This window comes from Eubalaena glacialis, chromosome 1 (assembly GCF_028564815.1).
Source record: "Eubalaena glacialis isolate mEubGla1 chromosome 1, mEubGla1.1.hap2.+ XY, whole genome shotgun sequence".
Classification (NCBI taxonomy): domain Eukaryota; kingdom Metazoa; phylum Chordata; class Mammalia; order Artiodactyla; family Balaenidae; genus Eubalaena; species Eubalaena glacialis.
Window position 1 is genome coordinate 201,396,849 of NC_083716.1, and position 21,179 is coordinate 201,418,027.

Genomic DNA, 21,179 nt, shown 5'->3' on the forward strand with positions numbered 1-21,179 from the left:
CATATGAAGGGTTTACAGTTCTCATAATTCAATGGATAATGGGAAACATTATTCTCAGTAAAGCAAAATTCTATGTAAAGCAAAACCATTTTGGACTCTAAAAAAGGAATTTAGTTATTATACAAAAAAACATGTGGTTATAAGACACCTTACCTAAGGCATTCTAACAGCTTGCACCGTAAGCCCATCATTCTTCTGAAGAATTAGTATCTAGGGTATACTAGAATGCATAACTGGTGGTTTATATTTTCTTATGAACTATAATAATTTATTATGTATTTGATAACAAGTGTTTTAACTGAAAATATATTCAGGAATTGAAACTATGTTATATATGAATATATTTTATTTTAAAATCAATATATGTATAAAAAACAAAAAACCCCAATTGGTTATAATATAAGACATTAGAACGGACAAGTCAGTTAAAGAGCATGTAAAGGGATAGACAAGGATAAGGCAGTATTTTTTCAACAGTGCTATAAAATGTCAAGGTAAGGGAAAAAAGAACTTCAGGCACCAATTTTTGGAAAATAGTACTACAAAAACTAGTAGTTTTCTAGATTTGGCAGTTATTATTTAGAAAACTAAAAACAAAAAGTCCACCCACAACAGAAACAAAAACATAAAATACTTTGGGAAAACCTAGATAAGAAACATTCAGTTCCTAAATAAATAAATAAGAAAATTTTATTGTAGGAAATGAAGGGGTTGAACACATGAAAAAAACTGTAGTTGTAGAATAAAAAATGGAAAACTAAATATTCTAATCGTATCCAAAGTAACTTAAAAATTAAAAAAAAATCCCCATCAAAATCCCAATGTAATTTAAAAAGTTGAGAACATTATTCAAAATTTCATCTCAATACTCAAAATAATGCTATGTGCTAGAGAATTTTAGCCAAGTTTTCAAAATAAATAATTGTTATGCTATCCTTTCCTGAGATCTAAAATAACATACTGGAATATACAAAGATATATAAATTGTTGTATTAAAAAGATAGATTCTTTATATATGTGATTTTGTGTACTGGAAATGTAGTTACTTGCCCTCTGGGATAAATAGTTTTAGGTGCTATCATTAAGTCCCAAATATATTGCTATGAAATTGATTTATTTACCAAATATTTCTCAAACACCCACTTTATTCAATATAAGATGTGAGGTCCCGTGAGGATTAAAAAAAGATGAGTAAGTTACATACCTTGACTTCATGTAGCTTGTACTTGACTTGGAATAAAGTGTGTAAGAAAACATATGGTAGAAAAATACGAGATGTTTTTAAACATTTTAAGCACAGATGGTAATATTATGCCATTTCTACTGTAAGCTATAAAATTCAGACACATAAGATACCTGATTTTTGGTATAATGGCACCCTGATGGGTCTGCAAGAATGTTTTCTGTAAAATGTACCCTCAAGGAACAGAGAGTAATGACTTATTCAATGGGACGTACCCATTTGTATGTAGGACAATGTGCATGAAATAAGGAGATTTTAACTTTAGCCAAGTAAATTTTTCTGAAGACAGTTTCCATAACTATTTAAACCCACTGCGAAAGACCAAAAAGAAAAAAAAAATACATTATTAATATAGAGGGGATGTGTATTTTGTTTGCGTTGTAAGAAATGCTTCTGATTTACTAATAACTTAGAAATTTAAATATATATGTAAAAATCATATTTCATTGAAAACCATTTTGTGCTATCACAAATGGTAATGCATTGTTCTCCATGATTTTAGAAATGGCTTATTATTCTCTTGAGTTTGGGGAAAGCATTGAGGCTGGAATCCATACTGATATTTTTCTTTGGTCCACACAGAGTCCACATCTGATGAGCTACTGAAGAAGGATGACATTTTGCTGAACTCTTTTCTTGATAAATGCAACAGAATATAGCAAAAATCAATAGTGGAACAGACATACCTAAAACATGGTTATTCTTCATGTAAGAAAATGGTTTGAAAACCCTGATTGAATCATTTGTTAGCCAGAAAATACAAGGCTTCGGATAAATATCCAGTGGATGAACATATTTGTAATTTGGGAAATCTTGAAAAGTTATATCAAGGAACTTTATTTATGGGAAAGTGGTTTAACAAATACCTGGGTGTAATACTTTAAGAGAATCTAAACGTATCTTGGCTATGAGGGTTTTTCTTTTGGGCCTATTTTATCTTGAGTGATTGACTGTATAGTTATTTAAAAATTAATAGTTACAAGATTCCATGCATGGAAAATGTGAAAACTAGACATTTACAGGATGTACATGTCAAAAGCCTATACACTACTACATCTTGGCATATCCATTCACATAAAACATAAGCAGCAATTATTTCTTCTGCAGAAGCCATAGAATAGATATCAGGGACTAAGAATCTGTGTTCCTTACTGTCCTAGGTAGCAATATCTCAAACCTCTCATTAGATCTACGAGAAGATTATTGCCTGAGAAGATGTTTTAACTCAACTTTGGATGGCTTCTAAAATGTTATGTCAATGACTGCCATGATGTTTGGCCCTCAGTAATTTGTACTGAACCTTGAGCCAGAAGGCTCAGTCCTCTGTGCAGGCATGGAGCAGTCAAGGCTGGTTTCATCACATACATGTAAAAAATTTTAGAACAAATCTTCCTATAGGACACAGTATAAGCACAACACTAGAAAACCTTCCTACACAGAAGTTAATCATGGAACTCAAGATACCCTTCCTGTATTTTAACTATGTCCACAGAATCACATGATGCCATTTATGCATATGATCAGTCTTAGGGATAATGGTATTGAGAATCAGTAAATTTAGGGGTAAATTACTTTAAACTGAGTCCTTGTGATACAATAAAGAAGTGAAGGACAGATTACTAATACAGTATTACTTTAAATTTGTTGTATGCTTTCTATTGCTTACGTCGTACCAGGGGCTGTAAATACATTATCACATTTAATCTTCAAAAGGACACTGCAAGTTAGAAATTCCTATACCCATTTTACAGATGAGGAAACTAAGACTTGGAGGGGTTAAATACCTCATTCAAAGTCTGGTGAGTAAACTGCAGAGCCAGAATTCAAACCAGGTCTGTTTGACCCCAAACCTGAACTCTTAAGATCTATATTCTACTACTTTCTAAGTGTCATTATTAATGCTGGTCTCCCAATTGGGAGACACACCAGAACTCTCCAAATAACACTATGTGGTGTCAATAAATTATTTTAATCAGGTGTTTAAAAAAAATTCAGTAATTATGCTTATGCAAAGTTTTCATAGGAAAATAATAGTTTCAATGCAGTTTTCCTGTTACATAAACAGGAAAGTTTGTCATGTCGGTTCCAGACATCTGAGAGAACAGTAAACAAATTAGGAGAAGACGATGAGAGAGAGCTAGGCAGGTCATAACAGGAAAATGCATAAGGATTGGCAAAGGGAAATTTATGCTATTTTGACCAAGTAGATCAGATGTTAACTGAGATTAATACTTCCAGCCCAATAGTAAATGCAGAAAAACTCATCTGTTAGAAAACTGGACAAGAAATAGGTTAGAAATTTTGAACACTGGGATTTGTTTTATGAAAGCCAGCTTTTGGGAACTTTAACTTTTTATTTCATAAAATTCTGTATTGCTTGATAATTTCACAATGGCATGCACTATTTTTAAAATGAAAACAAAATTAAGAGTATAATTTGAGCAATAACAAAATTCTAGGGCTCTTAAAATAGGATTATGGGAAGAAATAAAAGGTCAGAGTCTGCGTTTGCTTCTATTCTGGTGAACCCTGGGCGACGTATTCATTTGCCTTTTGTAGCTCAGAATTTCTTGACTTCCAAGTTATTGATTTACCAGTGACATAAAATAGGAAATGGCCCAATTTATCCAGAAGAGAAAAAAAAAGTATCATAGATCACATCCTCATGGGAAGGAAATTTTTTTAGGAAGCACTCAAGGAGGAATTGACCTAGAGCCCAAAATAATTATCACTGATGTCTGAGGAAAGCTGGACTAGTAGGGAGTAGATTTACTGGTTGAATCCAATAGTCACACAAAAGGGGAATTCTCAACTCAATTCAGTTTCATGGTACTTAGCTCCTTGTTCATAATACAATGTTGTACACCAAAAAGTTTATTCAATTTGTATGCATTACATTCATCTATAAAATATGCTTAAAAGGTTGTTTTTTAAATGAATATAGTTTTTTAAATGAATACATTTGTCTTTGGATAAAATATTAGAGCATTTTATTTTAATGTTATAAAGCTTTTTAGTAGGATTACTGTCTTTCACTGAGAACCAAGAGTAGGATATAGTAATCCAATGGGACTCGATCCATTTGATGGAGGTGGTACTGACTTCTGGATGTTGAGTTTTCTGAGCAAACCTCTTCTGAGATTAAAAAAAAAAAAAGAGGACAACTTGGTAGCATGCACATTTGCTTGATAGATGAAGTCAGAGGAAGTGGTGATTTGAAAACAGCAGTTGAAAGCAAAAGCCACATCCCATTGCATGAAAAACCATAGCCATTCTACAGGAAAAGATACACAAGGCGGGTCTCAAGGAGGAGAAAGCTGTATATGGATACAAACAAAACAGACTGTTTGCAATCCTCTGGATAGCAAGGAATCACAAGCAAAACAAGAAAATCACAAAGCACAGAGGTGTACCTACTTGAATCTCCCAAGGGCTGATGCTTATTTCCTCATTATGTTATGGAGAAAATAAGAAGGGATATTTCCTTTAAGTGGCTGTACCACGGGTGAGGAACAGTGTGCACAGAGCTCGGGATATGAATATAGGTCCACAGTTAGCTTTGACACACAATCAGTGGCTCCATTCCATGCATAAATCTCTTTATCAAATGTATCACGGAAATATGAGATTGAAGAACCCCAGCAAGTTCCCCGCCCCTTCATTTGTGGGAATGCTCCTTACAATGCAGTTTTTAACTATATGAAACAGGGTGTTCCTTTAGATGTACAAACTTCCCCATTATGTTGTTATGATAAGCAAAATGCTTAACTATCAACAGCTTTTCAGACTAAAAGCGCACTGTGACACACACTCTATGTAAGAGGAACAGTATTATCTCATTGATGTAAGTTCCTGCTTCTTTCTACTTGTCATGACCGCTCATCCTGTCTATGGTCAAATTCTATAGTTATAGAAAGAGTAAAAGGAAATTTATAAATAAGTTTTGAAATAAGATGGAAACTTATTTTAAAACCTATCAAATAATATCTTAGCAATAGACTACCACGTGAGATTGTACTTAACTGAGGACCCCAGGTGTCATTAAAAAATAAAAATCTTCAACAATCTTTAGGAGATTAGAGCCTTTTAAGACTAAAAAGCAGAAAGGAAAACAAAAACAAAACTGGAAGCTACCAAACGGGCCTGCAGCTTTTTCCTCTTTAGGATCGGTTTAGGATCTCTTAAGTCATTAAAGAATAATGATGTTAGATGCCTTGTTCAGGTAGGTTATATCATCTTATTTCTCTGATGAGAGAGATCTGAAGATATGTTAATAATAATGTGGAGGTGCAAAGCAAAAGTAGAAAACTTCTTGAGTTCCCTTTTTCTTGCTCTTTTTTGCTGCAGCACCGTTCTCTCAGAGGAACAGATATTGACTAGACGTGGGGGGAGGAGGGGTTGGGGCTGAAGTTGGTAACAAAGAGAGAAAATAGAGTTCTCCTTATTTTGTGCTTTGCTAAAGAGGAGGGATTTTGTTTGTATGTTCGTTTGTTTTGCTTTTCAGCCCAGAACCTCTAAGATCTCTCATTAGAGAACTGAGGGGCTCATTTCTGCAATGTTATTTTTACAGAAGACTCTCTAGAGGACCATAAGTCGCTGAGTAGATGCTATAATATACAAATATAAAAAATTACAGCTTATATAATTTTTATAATTTTTCCTGACTGAGAACAGCATGCTTATCAAGTTGGGGAAAACACTGAAACCTGAGTTAGATGTTAACTATGTGAAACCAGGAGTTCTGTATAAGCAATGTTTGTACTATCATACTTGAAATTATGTGTAGTTTTAGCCTTTAGAAACTTTAGAAAGTAATGATGACTTTAAAGATATGAGAGACTAAGAACATCATAAGAAGGATATCTGGTAATTTATATTTCATATAAACATATACCTACATTTCATATTTCATATCGACATATACCTACATTTACTATATATGCAAAGTGCTAGTCTAGATATTTCAGCAGTAAGGAAGGAGAAATAATGATGAGTTGGATGAGATCCCTACCTGCAAGGAGCTTATAACCTAATCGGAAAATTAAGCATAAGGACTTGAAAACTCAAATTAAATCACAAAAGTCACATAACCAAAATAATAGGAGGGACAACTTGATACATTACATAATTAATGATCAAATTAGTGTCTAGACCAGAGGTTATGACACCTGGATGGGCCACTGGAATTATGCGGTGTGGTTTTTTTTTTTAACATCTTTATAGAGTATAATTGCTTTACAATGGTGTGTCAGTTTCTGATTTATAACAAGGTGAATCAGTTATACATATACATATGTTCCCATATCTCTTCCCTCTTGCATCTCCCTCCCTCCCACCCTCCCTATCCCACCCCTCTAGGTGGTCATAGAGCACCGAGCTGATCTCCCTGTGCTATGCGGCTGCTTCCCACTAGCTATCTATTTTACGTTTGGTAGTGTATATATGTTCATGCCACTCTCTCACTTTGTCCCACCTTACCCTTCCCCCTCCCCGTGTCCTCAAGTCCATTCTCTAGTAGGTCTGCATCTTTATTCCCGTCTTGCCCCTAGGTTCTTTTTTTCTTTTTTAGATTCCATATATATGTGTTAGCATACGGTATTTGTTTTTCTCCTTCTGACTTACTTCACTCTGTATGACACTCTCTAGGTCCATCCACCTCACTACAAATAACTCAGTTTCATTCCCTTTTATGGCTGAGTAATATTCCATTGTATATATATGCCACATCTTCTTTATCCATTCATCTGTTGATGGACACTTAGGTTGCTTCCATGTCCTGGCTATTGTAAACAGAGCTGCAATGAACATTTTGGTACATGACTCTTTTTTTTTTTTTTTTTAACATGACTCTTTTTGAATTATGGTTTTCTTCGGGTATATGCCCAGTAGTGGGATTGCTGGGTCGTATGGTAGTTCTATTTTTAGTTTTTTAAGGAACCTCCATACTGTTCTCCATAGTGGCTGTATCAATTTACATTCCCACCAACAGTGCAAGAAGGTTCCCTTTTCTCCACACCCTCTCCAGCATTTATTGTTTGCAAATTTTTTGATGATGGCCATTCTGACCGGTGTGAGATGATATCTCATTGTACTTTCGATTTACATTTCTCTAATGATTAGTGATGTTGAGCATCCTTTCATGTATTTGTTGGCAATCTGTATATCTTCTTGGGAGAAATGTCGATTTAGGTCTTCTGCCCATTTTTGGATTGGGTTGTTTGTCTTTTTGATATTGAGCTGCATGAGCTGCTTGTATGTTTTAGAGATTAATCCTTTGTCAGTTGCTTCATTTGCAAATATTTTCTCCCATTCTGAGGGTTGTCTTTTCATCTTGTTTATGGTTTCCTTTGCTGTGCAAAAGCTTTTAAGTTTCATTAGGTCCCATTTGTTTATTTTTTTTATTTCCATTTCTGTAGGAGGTGTGTCAAAAAGGATCTTGCTGTGATTTATGTCATAGAGTGTTCTGCCTGTGTTTTCCTCTAAGAGTTTGATGGTGTCTGGCCTTACATTTAGGTCTTTAATCCATTTTGAGTTTATTTTTGTGTATGGTGTTAGGGAGTGTTCTAATTTCATTCTTTTACATGTAGCTGTCCAGTTTTCCCAGCACCACTTACTGAAGAGGCTGACTTTTCTCCATTGTATATTCTTGCCTCCTTTATCAAAAATAAGGTGACCATATGTGTGTGGGTTTATCTCTGGGCTTTCTATCCTGTTCCATTGATCTATATTTCTGTTTTTGTGCCAGTACCATACTGTCTTGATTACTGTAGCTTTGTAGTAGAGTCTGTAGTATAGCCAGGAAGCCTGATTCCTCCAGCTCTGTTTTTCTTTCTCAAGATTGCTTTGGCTATTTGGGGTCTTTTGTGTTTCCATACAAATTGTGAAATTTTTTGTTCTAGTTCTGTGAAAAATGCCAGTGGTAGTTTGATAGAGATTGCATTGAATCTGTAGATTGCTTTGGGTAGTAGAGTCATTTTCACAATGTTGATTCTTCCAATCCAAGAACATGGTCTATCTCTCCATCTATTTGTATCATCTTTAATTTCTTTCATCAGTGTCTTATAATTTTCTGCATACAGGTCTTTTGTCTCCTTAGGTAGGTTTATTCCTAGATATTTTATTCTTTTTGTTGCAATGGTAAATGGGAGTGTTTTCTTAATTTCACTTTCAGATTTTTCATCATTAGTGTATAGGAATGCAAGAGATTTCTGTGCATTAATTTTGTATCCTGCAACTTTACCAAATTCATTGATTAGCTCTAGTAGTTTTCTAGTAGCATTTTTAGGATTCTCTATGTATAGTATCATGTTATCTGTAAACAGTGACAGCTTTACTTCTTCTTTTCCAATTTGCATTCCTTTTATTTCTTTTTCTTCTCTGATTGCTGTGGCTAAAACTTCCAAAACTATGTTGAATAATAGTGGTGAGAGTGGGCAACCTTGTCTTGTTCCTGATCTTAGTGGAAATGGTTACAGTTTTTCACCATTGAGGATGATGTTGGCTGTGGGTTTGTCATATATGGCCTTTATTATGTTGAGGAAACTTCCCTCTATGCCTACTTTCTGGAGGGTTTTTATCATCAATGGGTGTTGAATTTTGTCGAAAGCTTTTTCTGCATCTATTGAGATGATCATATGGTTTTTCTCCTTCAATTTGTTAATATGGTGTATCACATTGATTGATTTGCATATATTGAAGAATCCTTGCATTCCTGGGATAAACCCCACTTGATCATGGTGTATGATCCTTTTAATGTGCTGTTGGATTCTGTTTGCTAGTATTTTGTTGAGGATTTTTGCATCTATGTTCATCAGTGATATTGGCCTGTAGTTTTCTTTCTTTGTGACATCTTTGTCTGGTTTTGGTATCAGTGATGGTGGCCTCGTAGAATGAGTTTGGGAGTGTTCCTCCCTCTGCAATATTTTGGAAGAGTTTGGGAAGGATAGGTGTTAGCTCTTCTCTAAATGTTTGATAGAATTCGCCTGTGAAGCCATCTGGTCCTGGGCTTTTGTTTGTTGGAAGATTTTTAATCACAGCTTCAATTTCAGTGCTTGTGATTGGTCTGTTCATATTTTCTATTTCTTCCTGGTTCAGTCTCGGAAGGTTGTGCTTTTCCAAGAATTTGTCCATTTCTTCCAGGTTGTCCATTTTATTGGCATAGAGTTGCTTGTAGTAATCTCTCATGATCCTTTGTATTTCTTCAGTGTCAGTTGTTACTTCTCCTTTTTCATTTCTAATTCTATTGATTTGAGTCTTCTCCCTTTTTTTTTTTTATAAAGTTATTTATTTACTTATTTATTTATTTATTTTTGGCTGTGTTGGGTCTTCGTTTCTGTGCGAGGGCTTTCTCTAGTTGCGGCAAGTGGGGGCCACTCTTCATCGCGGTGCACAGGCCTCTCATTATCGCGGCCTCTCTTGTTGCGGAGCACAGGCTCCAGACGCGCAGGCTCAGTAGTTGTGGCTCACGGGCCCAGTTGCTCCGCAGCATGTGGGATCTTCCCAGACCAGGGCTCGAACCCATGTCCCCTGCATCAGCAGGCAGACTCTCAACCACTGCGCCACCAGGGAAGCCCGAGTCTTCTCCCATTTTTTCTTGATAAGTCTGGCTAATGGTTTATCAGTTTTATGTTCTCAAAATACCAGCTTTTAGTTTTATTGATCTTTGCTATTGTTTCCTTCATTTCTTTTTCATTTATTTCTGATCTGATCTTTATGATTTCTTTCCTTCTGCTAACTTTGGGGTTTTTTTGTTCTTCTTTCTCTAATTGCTTTAGGTGTAAGGTTAGGTTGTTTATCTGAAATGTTTCTTGTTTCTTAAGGTAGGCTTGTATAGCTATAGACTTCCGTCTTAGAACTGCTTTTGCTGCATCCCATAGGTTTTGGGTCGTTGTTTTCATTGTCATTTGTTTCTAGGTATTTTTTGATTTCCTCTTTGATTTCTTCAGTGATCTCTTGGTTATCAAGTAGTGTGTTGTTTAGCCTCTATGTGTTTGTATTTCTTACAGATTTTTTCCTGTAAATGATATCTAGTCTCATAGCATTGTGGTCGGAAAAGATACTTGATACGATTTCAATTTTCTTAAATTTACCAAGGCTTGAATTGCAGCCCAAGATATGATCTATCCTGGAGAATGTCCCATGAGGACTTGAGAAGAATGTGTATTCTGTTGTTTTTGGATGGAATGTCCTATAAATATCACTTAAGTCCATCTTGTTTAATGTATCATTTAAAGCTTGTGTTTCCTTATTTATTTTCATTTTGGATGATCTGTCCATTGGTGAAAGTGGGGTGTTAAAGTCCCCTACTATGATTGTGTTACTGTCGATTTCCCCTTTTATGGCTGTTAGTATTTGCCTTATGTATTGAGGTGCTCCTATGTTGGGTGCATAAATATTTACAATTGTTATATCTTCTTCTTGGATTGATCCCTTGATCATTATGTAGTGTCCTTCTTGGTCTCTTGTAATAGTCTTTGTTTTAAAGTCTACTTTGTCTGATATGAGAATTCCTACTCCAGCTTTCTTTTGATTTCCATTTGCATGGAATATCTTTTTCCATCCCCTCACTTTCAGTCTGTACGTGTCCCTAGGTCTGAAGTGGGTCTCTTGTAGACAGCATATATACAGGTCTTGTTTTTGTATCCATTCAGCCAGTCTATGTCTTTTGTTTGGAGCATTTAATCCATTTACATTTAAGGTAATTATCTATATGTATGTTTCTATTACCATTTTCTTAATTGTTTTGGGTTTATTATTGTAGGTCTTTTCCTTCTCTTGTGTCTCCTGCCTAGAGAAGTTCCTTTAGCATTTGTTGCAAAGCTGGTTTGGTGGTGTTGAATTCTCTTAGCTTTTGCTTGTCTGTAAATCTGAATGAGATCCTTGCTGGGTAGAGTAACCTTGGTTGTAGGTTTTTCCCTTTCATCACTTTAAATATGTCCTGCCACACCCTTCTGGCTTGCAGAGTTTCTGCTGAAAGATCAGCTGTTAACCTTATGGGGATTCCCTTGTATGTTATTTGTTGCTTTTCCCTTGCTGCCTTAAAAATATTTTCTTTGTATTTAATTTTTGATACTTTCATTAATATGTGTCTTGACATGTTTCTCCTTGGATTTATCCTGTATGGGACTCTCCGCACTTCCTGGACTTGACTATTTCCTTTCCCATGTTACAGAAGTTTTCAACTATAATCTCTTCAAATATTTTCTCAGTCCCTTTCTTTTTCTCTTCTTCTTCTGGGACCCTTATATCTCGAATGTTGGTGCGTTTAATGTTGTCCCAGAGGTCGCTGAGACTGTCCTCAATTCTTTTCATTCTTTTTTCTTTATTCTGCTCTGCAGTAGTTATTTCCACTATTTTATCTTTCAGGTCACTTATCCGTTCTTCTGCCTCAGTTATTCTGCTATTGATTCCTTCTAGAGAATTTTTCATTTCATTTACTGTGTTGTTTACCATTGTTTGTTTGCTCTTTAGTTCTTCTAGGTGCTTGTTAAACGTTTCTTGTATTTTCTCCATTCTATTTCCAAGATTTTGGATCATCTATACTATTATTATTCTGAATTCTTTTTCAGGTAGGCTGCCTATTTCCTCTTCATTTGTTAGGTCTGGTGGGTTTTTGCCTGCTCCTTCATCTGCTATGTGTTTCTCTGTCTTCTCATTTTGCTTAACTTACTGTGTTTGAGGTCTCCTTTTTGCAGGCTGCAGGTTCGTAGTTTCCGTTGTTTTTGGTGTCTGTCCCTAGTGGCTAAGGTTGGTTCAGTGGGTTGTGCAGGCTTCCTGGTGGAAGGGACTAGTGCCTGTGTTGTGGTGGATGAGGCTGGATCTCGTATTTCTGGTGGGCAGGTCCACGTCTGGTGGTGTGTTTTGGGGTGTCTGTGGCCTTATTATGATTTTAGGCAGCCTCTGTGCTAATGGATGGGGTTGTGTTCCTGTCTTGCTAGTTGTTTGGCATAGGGTGTCCAGCACTGTAGCTTGCTGCTCATTGAGTGGAGCTGGGTCTTGGCGTTGAGATGGAGATCTCTGGGAGATTTTCTCCATTTGATATTACGTGGAGCTGGGAGGTCTCTTGTGGACCAGTGTCCTGAACTTGGTTCTCCCACCTCAGAGGCACAGCCCTGATGCCTGGCTGGAGCACCAAGAGCCTGTCCTCCACATGGCTCAGAATAAAACGGAGAAAAAAAAAAAGAAAGAAAGAAGAAGATAAAATAAAATAAAATAAAGTGAAATAAAGTTATTAAAATAAAATATAATTATTAAGAAAAAATATTTTTTTAAGTAATAAAAAAAACCAAAACCGACAGACAGAATCCTAGGACAAATGGTAAAAGCAAAGCTATACAGACAAAATCACACACAGAAGCATACACATACACACTCACAAAAAGAGAAAAAAGGGGAAAAATATATATATAACATTGCTCCCAAAGTCCACCTCCTCAATTTGGGATGATTCGTTGTCTATTCAGGTATCCCACAGATGCAGGGTTCATCAAGTTGATTGTGGAGATTTAATTCACTGCTTCTGAGGCTGCTGGGAGAGATTTCCCTTTCTCTTCTTTGTTCGCCCAGCTCCCAGGGTTCAGCTTTGGATTTGGCCCCGCCTCTGCATGTAGGTCGCCTGAGGGCATCTGTTCTTCGCTCAGACAGCACGGGGTTAAAGTAGCAGCTGATTCGGGGGCTCTGGCTCACTCAGGCCGGGGGGAGGGAGAGGTATGGATACGGGGTGAGCCTGCGGCGACAGAGGCCGGCATGACGTTGCAGCAGCGTGAGGCGTGCCATGCGTTCTCCCGGGGAAGTTGTCCCTGGATCACGGGAGCCTGGCAGTGGCGGGGTGAACAGGCTCCCGGGAGGGGAGGTGTGGATAGTGACCTGTGCTTGCTCACAGGCTTCTTGGTGGTGGCAGCAGCAGCCTTAGCATCCCATGCCCGTCTCTGGGGTCCGCGCTGATAGCCGCGGTTCGTGCCCGTCTCTGGAGCTCCTTTAAGTGGAGCTCTTAATCCCCTCTCCTCACGCACCAGGAAACAAAGAGGCAAGAAAAAGTCTCTTGTCTCTTCAGCAGCTCCAGACTTTTTCCTGGACTCCCTCCGGGCTAGCTGTGGTGCACTAGCCCCCTTCAGGCTGTGTTCATGCTGCCAACCCCAGTCCTCTCCCTGCGATCCGACCGAAGCCCGAGCCTCAGCTCCCAGCCCCCGCCCGCCCTGGCGGGTGAGCAGACAAGCCTCTCAGGCTGGTGAGTGCTGCTCGGCACCGATCCTCTGTGTGGGAATCTCTCCGCTTTGCCCTCCGCACCCCTGTGGCTGCGCTCTCCTCCGTGGCTCCGAAGCTTCCCCCCTCCGCCACCCGCAGTCTCTGCCCGCGAAGGGGCTTCCTAGTGTGTGGAAACCTTTCCTCCTTCACGGCTCCCTCCCACTGGTGCAGGTCCCGTCCCTATTCTTTTGTCTCTGTTTTTTCTTTTGCCCTACCCAGGTACGTGGGGAGTTTCTTGCCTTTTGGGAGGTCTGAGGTCTTCTGCCAGCGTTCAGTAGGTGTTCTGTAGGAGTTGTTCCACATGTAGATGTATTTCTCATGTATTTGTGGGGAGGAAGGTGATCTCCGCGTCTTACTCTTCCGCCATCTTGAAGCTCCTCCAAGTTGTACTCACCTGGCACAAGGTGGCCATCCCTGGTTTCACATCAACATGATCTCAGGCACAATCCTCGTTTTTCCATTTTGTCTTTAAGTTACTTGTTGAAACAACTGGCCCGCAGTCCCAAGGACTGTCGCAGCTTCGGCTGGTGGGGCCCCTCCAGAGCTGGCAGCCTCAGTGAGGCTGCCCTCCCCTCGGGCTCCGGGGCAGTTCAGTAACGGCGGAGGGAAGAGACCCCGAGCCAGCTACAGTGAGGTTTTAAGAAATTAAATGCTTGAGCTCTACCCCAGACCTCCTGAATTAAATTTCTGGGCAGGACATAGGAGGACAGAGGGTGTAAATTCAGAGAAGGGAGAGGAGTTGGGGGAAGCAAGATCTGGCATTCTGTACCTTATAAAACTCCCCAGTAATGCTGATAAAAACAGTTTGACACAACTTAGTGGAGCAATATTTGATAATCACTGCCATGGGGCAGGATGGCACCATTGGGCAAACGTGTTCCTGTCAGTTAAGGTGGCATGTAGACCAAATGGGCTTTGAGTTATGCAGGATTTTCAGCAGAAACTCCCACATCTTTCCATCTCCACCTCTCTGATGCCTAGCACACCAAAGTTGAGAAATACTACACTAGATCATGAGCCTGAGTGTCCACTGTGGAGCCGAAAGGCTTCAAGGAGGGGCATCTTACATTGAATTTAAAAAGAAAAATCTTGCCAAACATAGAAGAAGAGAAGAGTTGCCAAGGAAAAGGAACACCATGTATTCAGGAAAGGAAAACTGGGCTTAAAGTGTGATGCACTGAAGAGTTGTTTACAAGAAAGGGTTCCTGCAGGGGAATGCTACACTCTGGAGAGGATCAGATTTCTTCCTTGGGTTCCACTGTGTGTTTATTATGGAAAATTGTGAATACCAAGTCTAGGATTTTATAAATCTCAATTCAATAAACTCTATGTTACTTTTGTTTACTCAAGTTACATTCTAAGAGGTAGTGTCTTATTATTTTTGTTATAATCTGCACATCTAGGATGCAGTCTTGGCTGTGAAGTTTTCATATTTCTTCTTTAAAGTTGGTTCCAGGTTCTTTAGTCAGTTTCATTCAGTCCTCATACATAACAGAGAAAAGCCAGGACTACACTGACCTGATATTAATAACAAAGTACTAGTGTACAAGATGCCTTTGTTCAGAATGCCAGAAAGCAAGAGTGAATTTCCAAGACAATTATCAGTGTTACTGAAGATTTAATGGTTGGGGCTTATGCAACCTGAATTAAATACCAATATTATGGTTACCTGAGTGAGTGATTCCTGGTAAGATCAGGTTGACGCTCCTGTAGAATTTCAAAGATGTTGGGCTGGCGCAGAAATGCAACAATCTTGTCATTGTAAGCTGAAAAAACATACATATGTAACAATATTTTAAAATCTGTTATTTTATGCACATAAATCCAGACTTTTTAAGTTTTGTTTTTCTGGTTAATATTCCTTGTATTCAAAGTCATAGTTTAGAGCCACTATAGATGCTTAAATTCCAATTTGTGTCTATCCTGTTATATGAGTATTGGACTTAGATCTGTTAGGTATGACTGACTTAAGCACTCATTAAACTCATCTGATGAGCCATATTTATTATCAAATTGCAAGATGAGATCACCAACAAGATTCTAGATACTGATTGTTTTATGCTACTGCTTACCAAAATCAACCTTATAAGCAATTGTTAAAAATGGAAAACCATCTTCTGATTAAATGTCAGCCACCTACAGAGGTAAAGAGGTAGAGCAAGAGTTGCTAAAATACCGTAGTTGCCAGCAGCAACTACCAATATGCAGAGGCAAACCATTCCCAAATTCTATGTGGAAATAAATGCCATTAAGCCACAGGGTAGCTCTTTACCAAACCAGCTACACCAACAGCTACAATACAACCAGCATCATCAATTACGTACATAATATTTTAAAAGGAAAATCTATATCTTAGTCAAGGCTGGCTAATGTTTACAGAAATTTTAAATTTAATTAACGTTTACTAAAGGCTCTGTTAATACACTTTTGTCAAGAAACTAATTTGCTTACTTAAGATAATTCATCTTGATTACATTTATTTATAATTAGAAATACAGATATATTTAAATTACAGAACTGAGTGTCTGAATTCTCAAACATCAGAGATCCTAGTTCAGTCAATACTCTTGTGCTCATAAATATGATCAAGAAACATGCCTTACTTTAACAAAATATCACTCAAAAGAAATATAATTCTCTAGACATTTGCCACTTCAAATTTTAGCTGCATCATGCTAATTTTAGTTAAATGTGAATAAAATTAAAAAAAAATACTATCTGCTAACATGGAATCCCATTGTCAAACTCAAAGTGTCCCTAACTGCACATTTCACCACATATAAATAATAAAAACATTGTTATAATTGAGGTTTTGTCAGCAGTTTTTACATTCTATCTAAGATCAGAGACTAGATAACTTTTTAAACCACAATTTTATAGTACTTTAAAATTCTATGTGCAGCATTTAGTATCACATGAGTAACAGCATAATAAAACATAGACTGTTCAATTTCTACCCAAGGTTTCTTTTATTCAGTGATTGTCGAACTTTTTAGGACATGGGTACTGCATTATATTTCATGGTAAAGTCTTTCTTAAAAAAGGAAAAATTTTAAAGCAAAACCAGACAAATGGAGAGCTGCTCAAATTTAAGTTGGAACAGGGAGCCCATCTGGCCTCCTGTCAGTCTGTCCACTCCACCTGCCTTAGGGGCTCCAGGTTTGAAAACTGATCAACCTCAACCTCATCATTTTACTAACAACTCAAGTTGTTCTTTAGGCCAATTTGCCTACATTCATTCATTTTTATTTTACAATTTTGGAGACTTTTGCTGTCTTGCATTTGCTACAAAACCCCTTAAGAATGTGCCATCATTGCTTTCTTATTTTGTGAGGCTCACACACCTTTTAAACTCTGTCTCAAGCATTAGATATGTACTAAATAAATGCTTGTCCAAATGCCTAATTTAAAATGACCACACAATACAGCTGCCTTAAGAACTTATTTTTCCTTAACTTCAACAATCTAATATAATAGTTCTACTCAGGTAAGGTAGAGTAGTAGAAAAAATTCTCATCCTATAGGATTTTACAAGACATAAGTGTTTTGAGACTCAAATCGATTTCTTAGGGATAATGCAGCAGTTTTTCAGTACAGGGCAAATGTAGCAGGCTGACAATAGGGAAGTGTATCAGCAGAGAATGCATGGTACACACTGACATGAAAAGCAAAGATAAAGATTTCGGGAAAGGGATGACATACCCACTGGAACCATGTCCTGGTACTGTGGCCTACTGACTGTGTTGAATGTACTCGATGGCCTGGGAAGAACTGGTGGTCCTGCATGTCGAGAATCTTCTCCTACCTGCAAATACAAGCAGTGTTTTTGTTCTGCACCAAATCCTAGAATACTTTACATCAGTACCCCAAGCCAAGTTGTTCAGAACACTTGACAATGAGCATTGTTAAGTACCAACTGATCAGAACAGAGGCTAGCTGAAGAGCTGACACAGGACTCTCAAAAGCTCTGCTTCAGTTGCTGAATTGAGGGAATGGGTTGGGGTATAATGTCCCTGAGAGGGGCCAGGGCAGTGACTGTGGACCAAGCGGTACAGGAGTAGCTCAAAATGCCTACACCTCTTGGGGATGTAGATGCTGAATTCCTGTTTCTCAGGAATAACTTCTACCTGACAGAACACAAACCTGCAAAAATACAATCAGAGAGAACACTTGGGTGGTACAAAATTCATCAGGCAGTGCCAGGATATACCTTCTTTTGGCCCAGGCAGGTCAGGGAATTCCCTGCCTCAGCAGAGGAGGGGTTGGAGAGCAGAAGTCTTCATGTGGGTTTCCGAGTTGGATATTATCTTCTCAGAAGCAATTTTACGTGCCTATTAGAGCACCCAGTACAACAGCTCTTTCTGGTTTGAACCTCCCACACCAGCAAGCTAATCACAGCAGGTGTGGAGGAGCAAAATAGGGTTGCCCCAACCTGAATTAGTTACCATACTGATTATAGACTTAGAAACTCATATGTACAAGGAGATAAACAAAAACGCCCATTAATAGTCTTACCAGAAAACTCTAACACTGCTCTAGCTTCTGTTTTAGCATTTTTCCCCCATACTACAGAAGTCTTTTAAGACAACAGTAGAACAGTCGAATAAGAGAGTAAGAGAACAAAAGGCAAAACAACCTCCTGGATTTATAAATTGGTACTTTTAAAATACAGTTTCAACTCCCACCCATTCAAACCCTCACAACCATTTTATCATACTGCATCCGTTAGGTGTTCAGTGAGGGTTTTTCTAAAGGCCCTAAAGCTGGAAATATCGTCCCCACCCTCGACTGCTTGTTTACCCTTCAAGAATGTTCTCACTCATTCTTCAACGTGTAGTTCAAACAGCCCCTCCTCGATGAAGCCTTCCCTTCCCTTCAAGCCGACGTTAAATGTCACCTTCTCCGAGCACCCACAGCACTTGGGGTACATTTCTAAAGCAGCTGCCATTATTAAGTCTATAAAGCATTTTTTGCTTGTATTGTTATTCATCTGGATTACGGTTAGTTTTATATATTCTCTCCTTAATAAGAACACAGGAACATACATTATTTACTTGTATCCCTCACACCAACCATGTTTCTACACTACAGGTGTTTAGTAAGTATTCATTTGTTGGATGGAAGAGATAGCAAAATTTATACTACCTGGAATATTTGCTAAATGAGTCTTAAGAGAATAGCTGGGAAGACTTGTGCACATAACTAGAAATTTCCCACTCTGCTTCTCTTGAGTTATTGGCTCTGAGAAATGAAGTCAGCCCCTCTTGCGGGAGATTCAATCATTAACTACACCTTGTCAGTCACCAAACTTATCATTTCAATCTGCCAACATATACTTTCCCTCCTGTCAGTAAGTTGCCTTGTGTCATCATTTTCCAGAACAGCCAAAGGTCTTCTCTTTGACACCCTGCTTCTTCAGACCAGACCATCAGACAGTGGGCAAGCCGTGATAAACGTGTGTATTACTGCAGGATGTGCGTGCTTCCGACAGCTGGGCCAGAAAGCACATTCCCCTCAAGGGTTTAACAATGCTGAGACTGAATGCTGAGTCTTTATGGGGTCATCTCTGTTCCACTGCTCATTTTCCGTCAATAAGAAGAGAAGTCCTCATTCAAATTTTAATGTGTACCTTAGTATCCTTACTGCTAGACCATGAAAATAATTCAAGTTCTGAGGCAGAGGAGTTGAAAGAAAATGTATGTATAGCTACTAATCTCATGCACGAAAATGTATGTATAGCTACTAATCTCATGCATGTAGCCCTGATCAGACTGAACAGCCAGCGTCATACTGTGAAGTCAAGATAAGGCAAGCATCTAAAGTGCACTGGTTGCGTGATAAAACCAGGCAGGGCCCTAATACGCTACATATCACGCACAAGGTCCAAAGGTGAGAGAGGTCTGTTCTGCTTTTTAGATGCATGCTATTAGCATCATCCAGTTCACCACTAATGTTTTATATGACAGCCAGGTAGAGATTTATTAGCTACTCATAAAACATGCATATTTTTGTGCATAACTCATCCTGCAATAGATTTATATATCATTTTTATGTGAGCTTCTCGTGTGTACTCTTCTATGTCTGCACTTACAACCAGCAAACACACATAATCATTAGAGCCAGTATGTAAATCATGAGGAGAAATTCCAAGAGTGGAATTTTGATGAATCAAATCCAGTTATTTATTACATTCATAATCTTTTCTTATAATAGAAGCTACAAAAATATTTGACATACAATATAATACTGAAAATATGACATGCACATAGATGGAACGTGGAAAAGGCATGCAGGAAAAGAATCTTAATTCTTCTTGTCTAAGGGAATTTTTAGAAACAATGTATATCAAGTGATAATATATGACATTCAAAGCATAAGTCTGTACTAAGGAGAAAATATGTGACCTAAAACATTCCTCTTTTATTTATTTAACCTGCTACAGAAAAAGGGAAACAGGAAGAGATTATTTCTTTTCTCTTTTCTTTTCTTTTTCTTTCTTTTTTTTTTTTTTCTGGTTAGATTATTAGAGAGCCCTCATGTGGTTACCATGGGACACTGCAAACTAGCAAAGTACAATAGAGTACGGTAGAGCTTTTAGTAATTCTTAATGTCACCCATTTTCTCTGAGCACTTAAAATCAACCCTCATATATATCCTAACTTTAAAGAATATTAATGAGGATACCACAACCCCACAGCATTGGCCGAAGATTTTAATCCCCTAAAAAAGTTACATTCATTTCTTCCTATGAAGCTGCTCTTAGGTATGCAAAAGGGCTCATCATCATCCTCTCTTGAACACTGTATTGCATTATGAATTCCCTCTCACCATCCACTGAATTTTTTCCTCTAAATCTCTAATTTCTTCAACCTCTCCTCACATGTCCTACTTTTTAAAACTGTAATTTAGGCTCTATGAGTTTCCAGAAAAGCCCCGTTAACATTCCAACACTTTCAGCCTCCAAATGATAGTCTCTAAATCAAACTAGAAACACAAAACAATAAGAAAGAGCCAGCACGATTCCATAAACCCCACATCCCGTGCTTCTATCAGCCAAAAGGTCGGTCGCTAAGGCTCGGGACTCACCTCGCCTGCGCTGTGGCTGCGCTGCCTGGTCAGGTGCTGTCGATGCACCAGCGCGCTCGTGGGTCTGCTGCTCTGAAGCGGGAGCCGGGGATCGATGAAAGTGGTGGTACGGGAGTTGTGGTCGACAAAAAATGCCTAGGAAGCAACCCACTCAGTCAACACTCCATACATGGCACACACTTGTCTTAGCGGTCCTATCATTTCACACATGCAGGGAAAGACCCATTTTGGAGTAATAACCTTTGCTCCGTTTTCTCGTAATTTCAAATCTTCGGGAGAATTTCTCCTTCTTCCCTCAGGATAGACCAGAAGAGAGGAAGCAACGCTTAGATTGGATGCAGAATGAAGACAGCAGGAAGGAACATTGTTCCTGGCTTTAGGAAATACAGTCATCAAAGATAGGATCTTAGAAAGAAGCCCCCTGAATGGACATTTGGGCTTCTCTTAACTGATGCTCTTTGCTCTAACTGCTATCGGTTATTACCAAGTTTTTCTTTCAAATATCATTGACTTCTCTTTTCCTTCTATGTAATCAGCTACCAAGTCCTCCCCCATTTTCTCATTATAGTGTCTCCTCTATTTGTCCCATCCCAGCCTGACTATCATT

The 21,179-nt window shown here is 38.3% G+C and overlaps 1 protein-coding gene across 4 annotated transcripts in view; it reads right to left on the bottom strand.

Moving 5' to 3' along the window:
• Nucleotides 1-21,179, bottom strand: part of HECW2 (HECT, C2 and WW domain containing E3 ubiquitin protein ligase 2) — a 407,233-nt gene that overhangs the window by 63,821 nt on the left and 322,233 nt on the right. For all 4 annotated transcript variants that reach the window (XM_061203609.1, XM_061203599.1, XM_061203626.1 and 1 more), the window contains 3 exons: nt 20,573-20,707; nt 17,189-17,291; nt 15,156-15,252 (listed from right to left, as the gene is read on the bottom strand). In XM_061203609.1, coding sequence (XP_061059592.1) covers nt 15,156-15,252; nt 17,189-17,291; nt 20,573-20,707 — 335 coding nt within the window. The remainder of the gene's footprint in view (nt 1-15,155; nt 15,253-17,188; nt 17,292-20,572; nt 20,708-21,179) is intronic.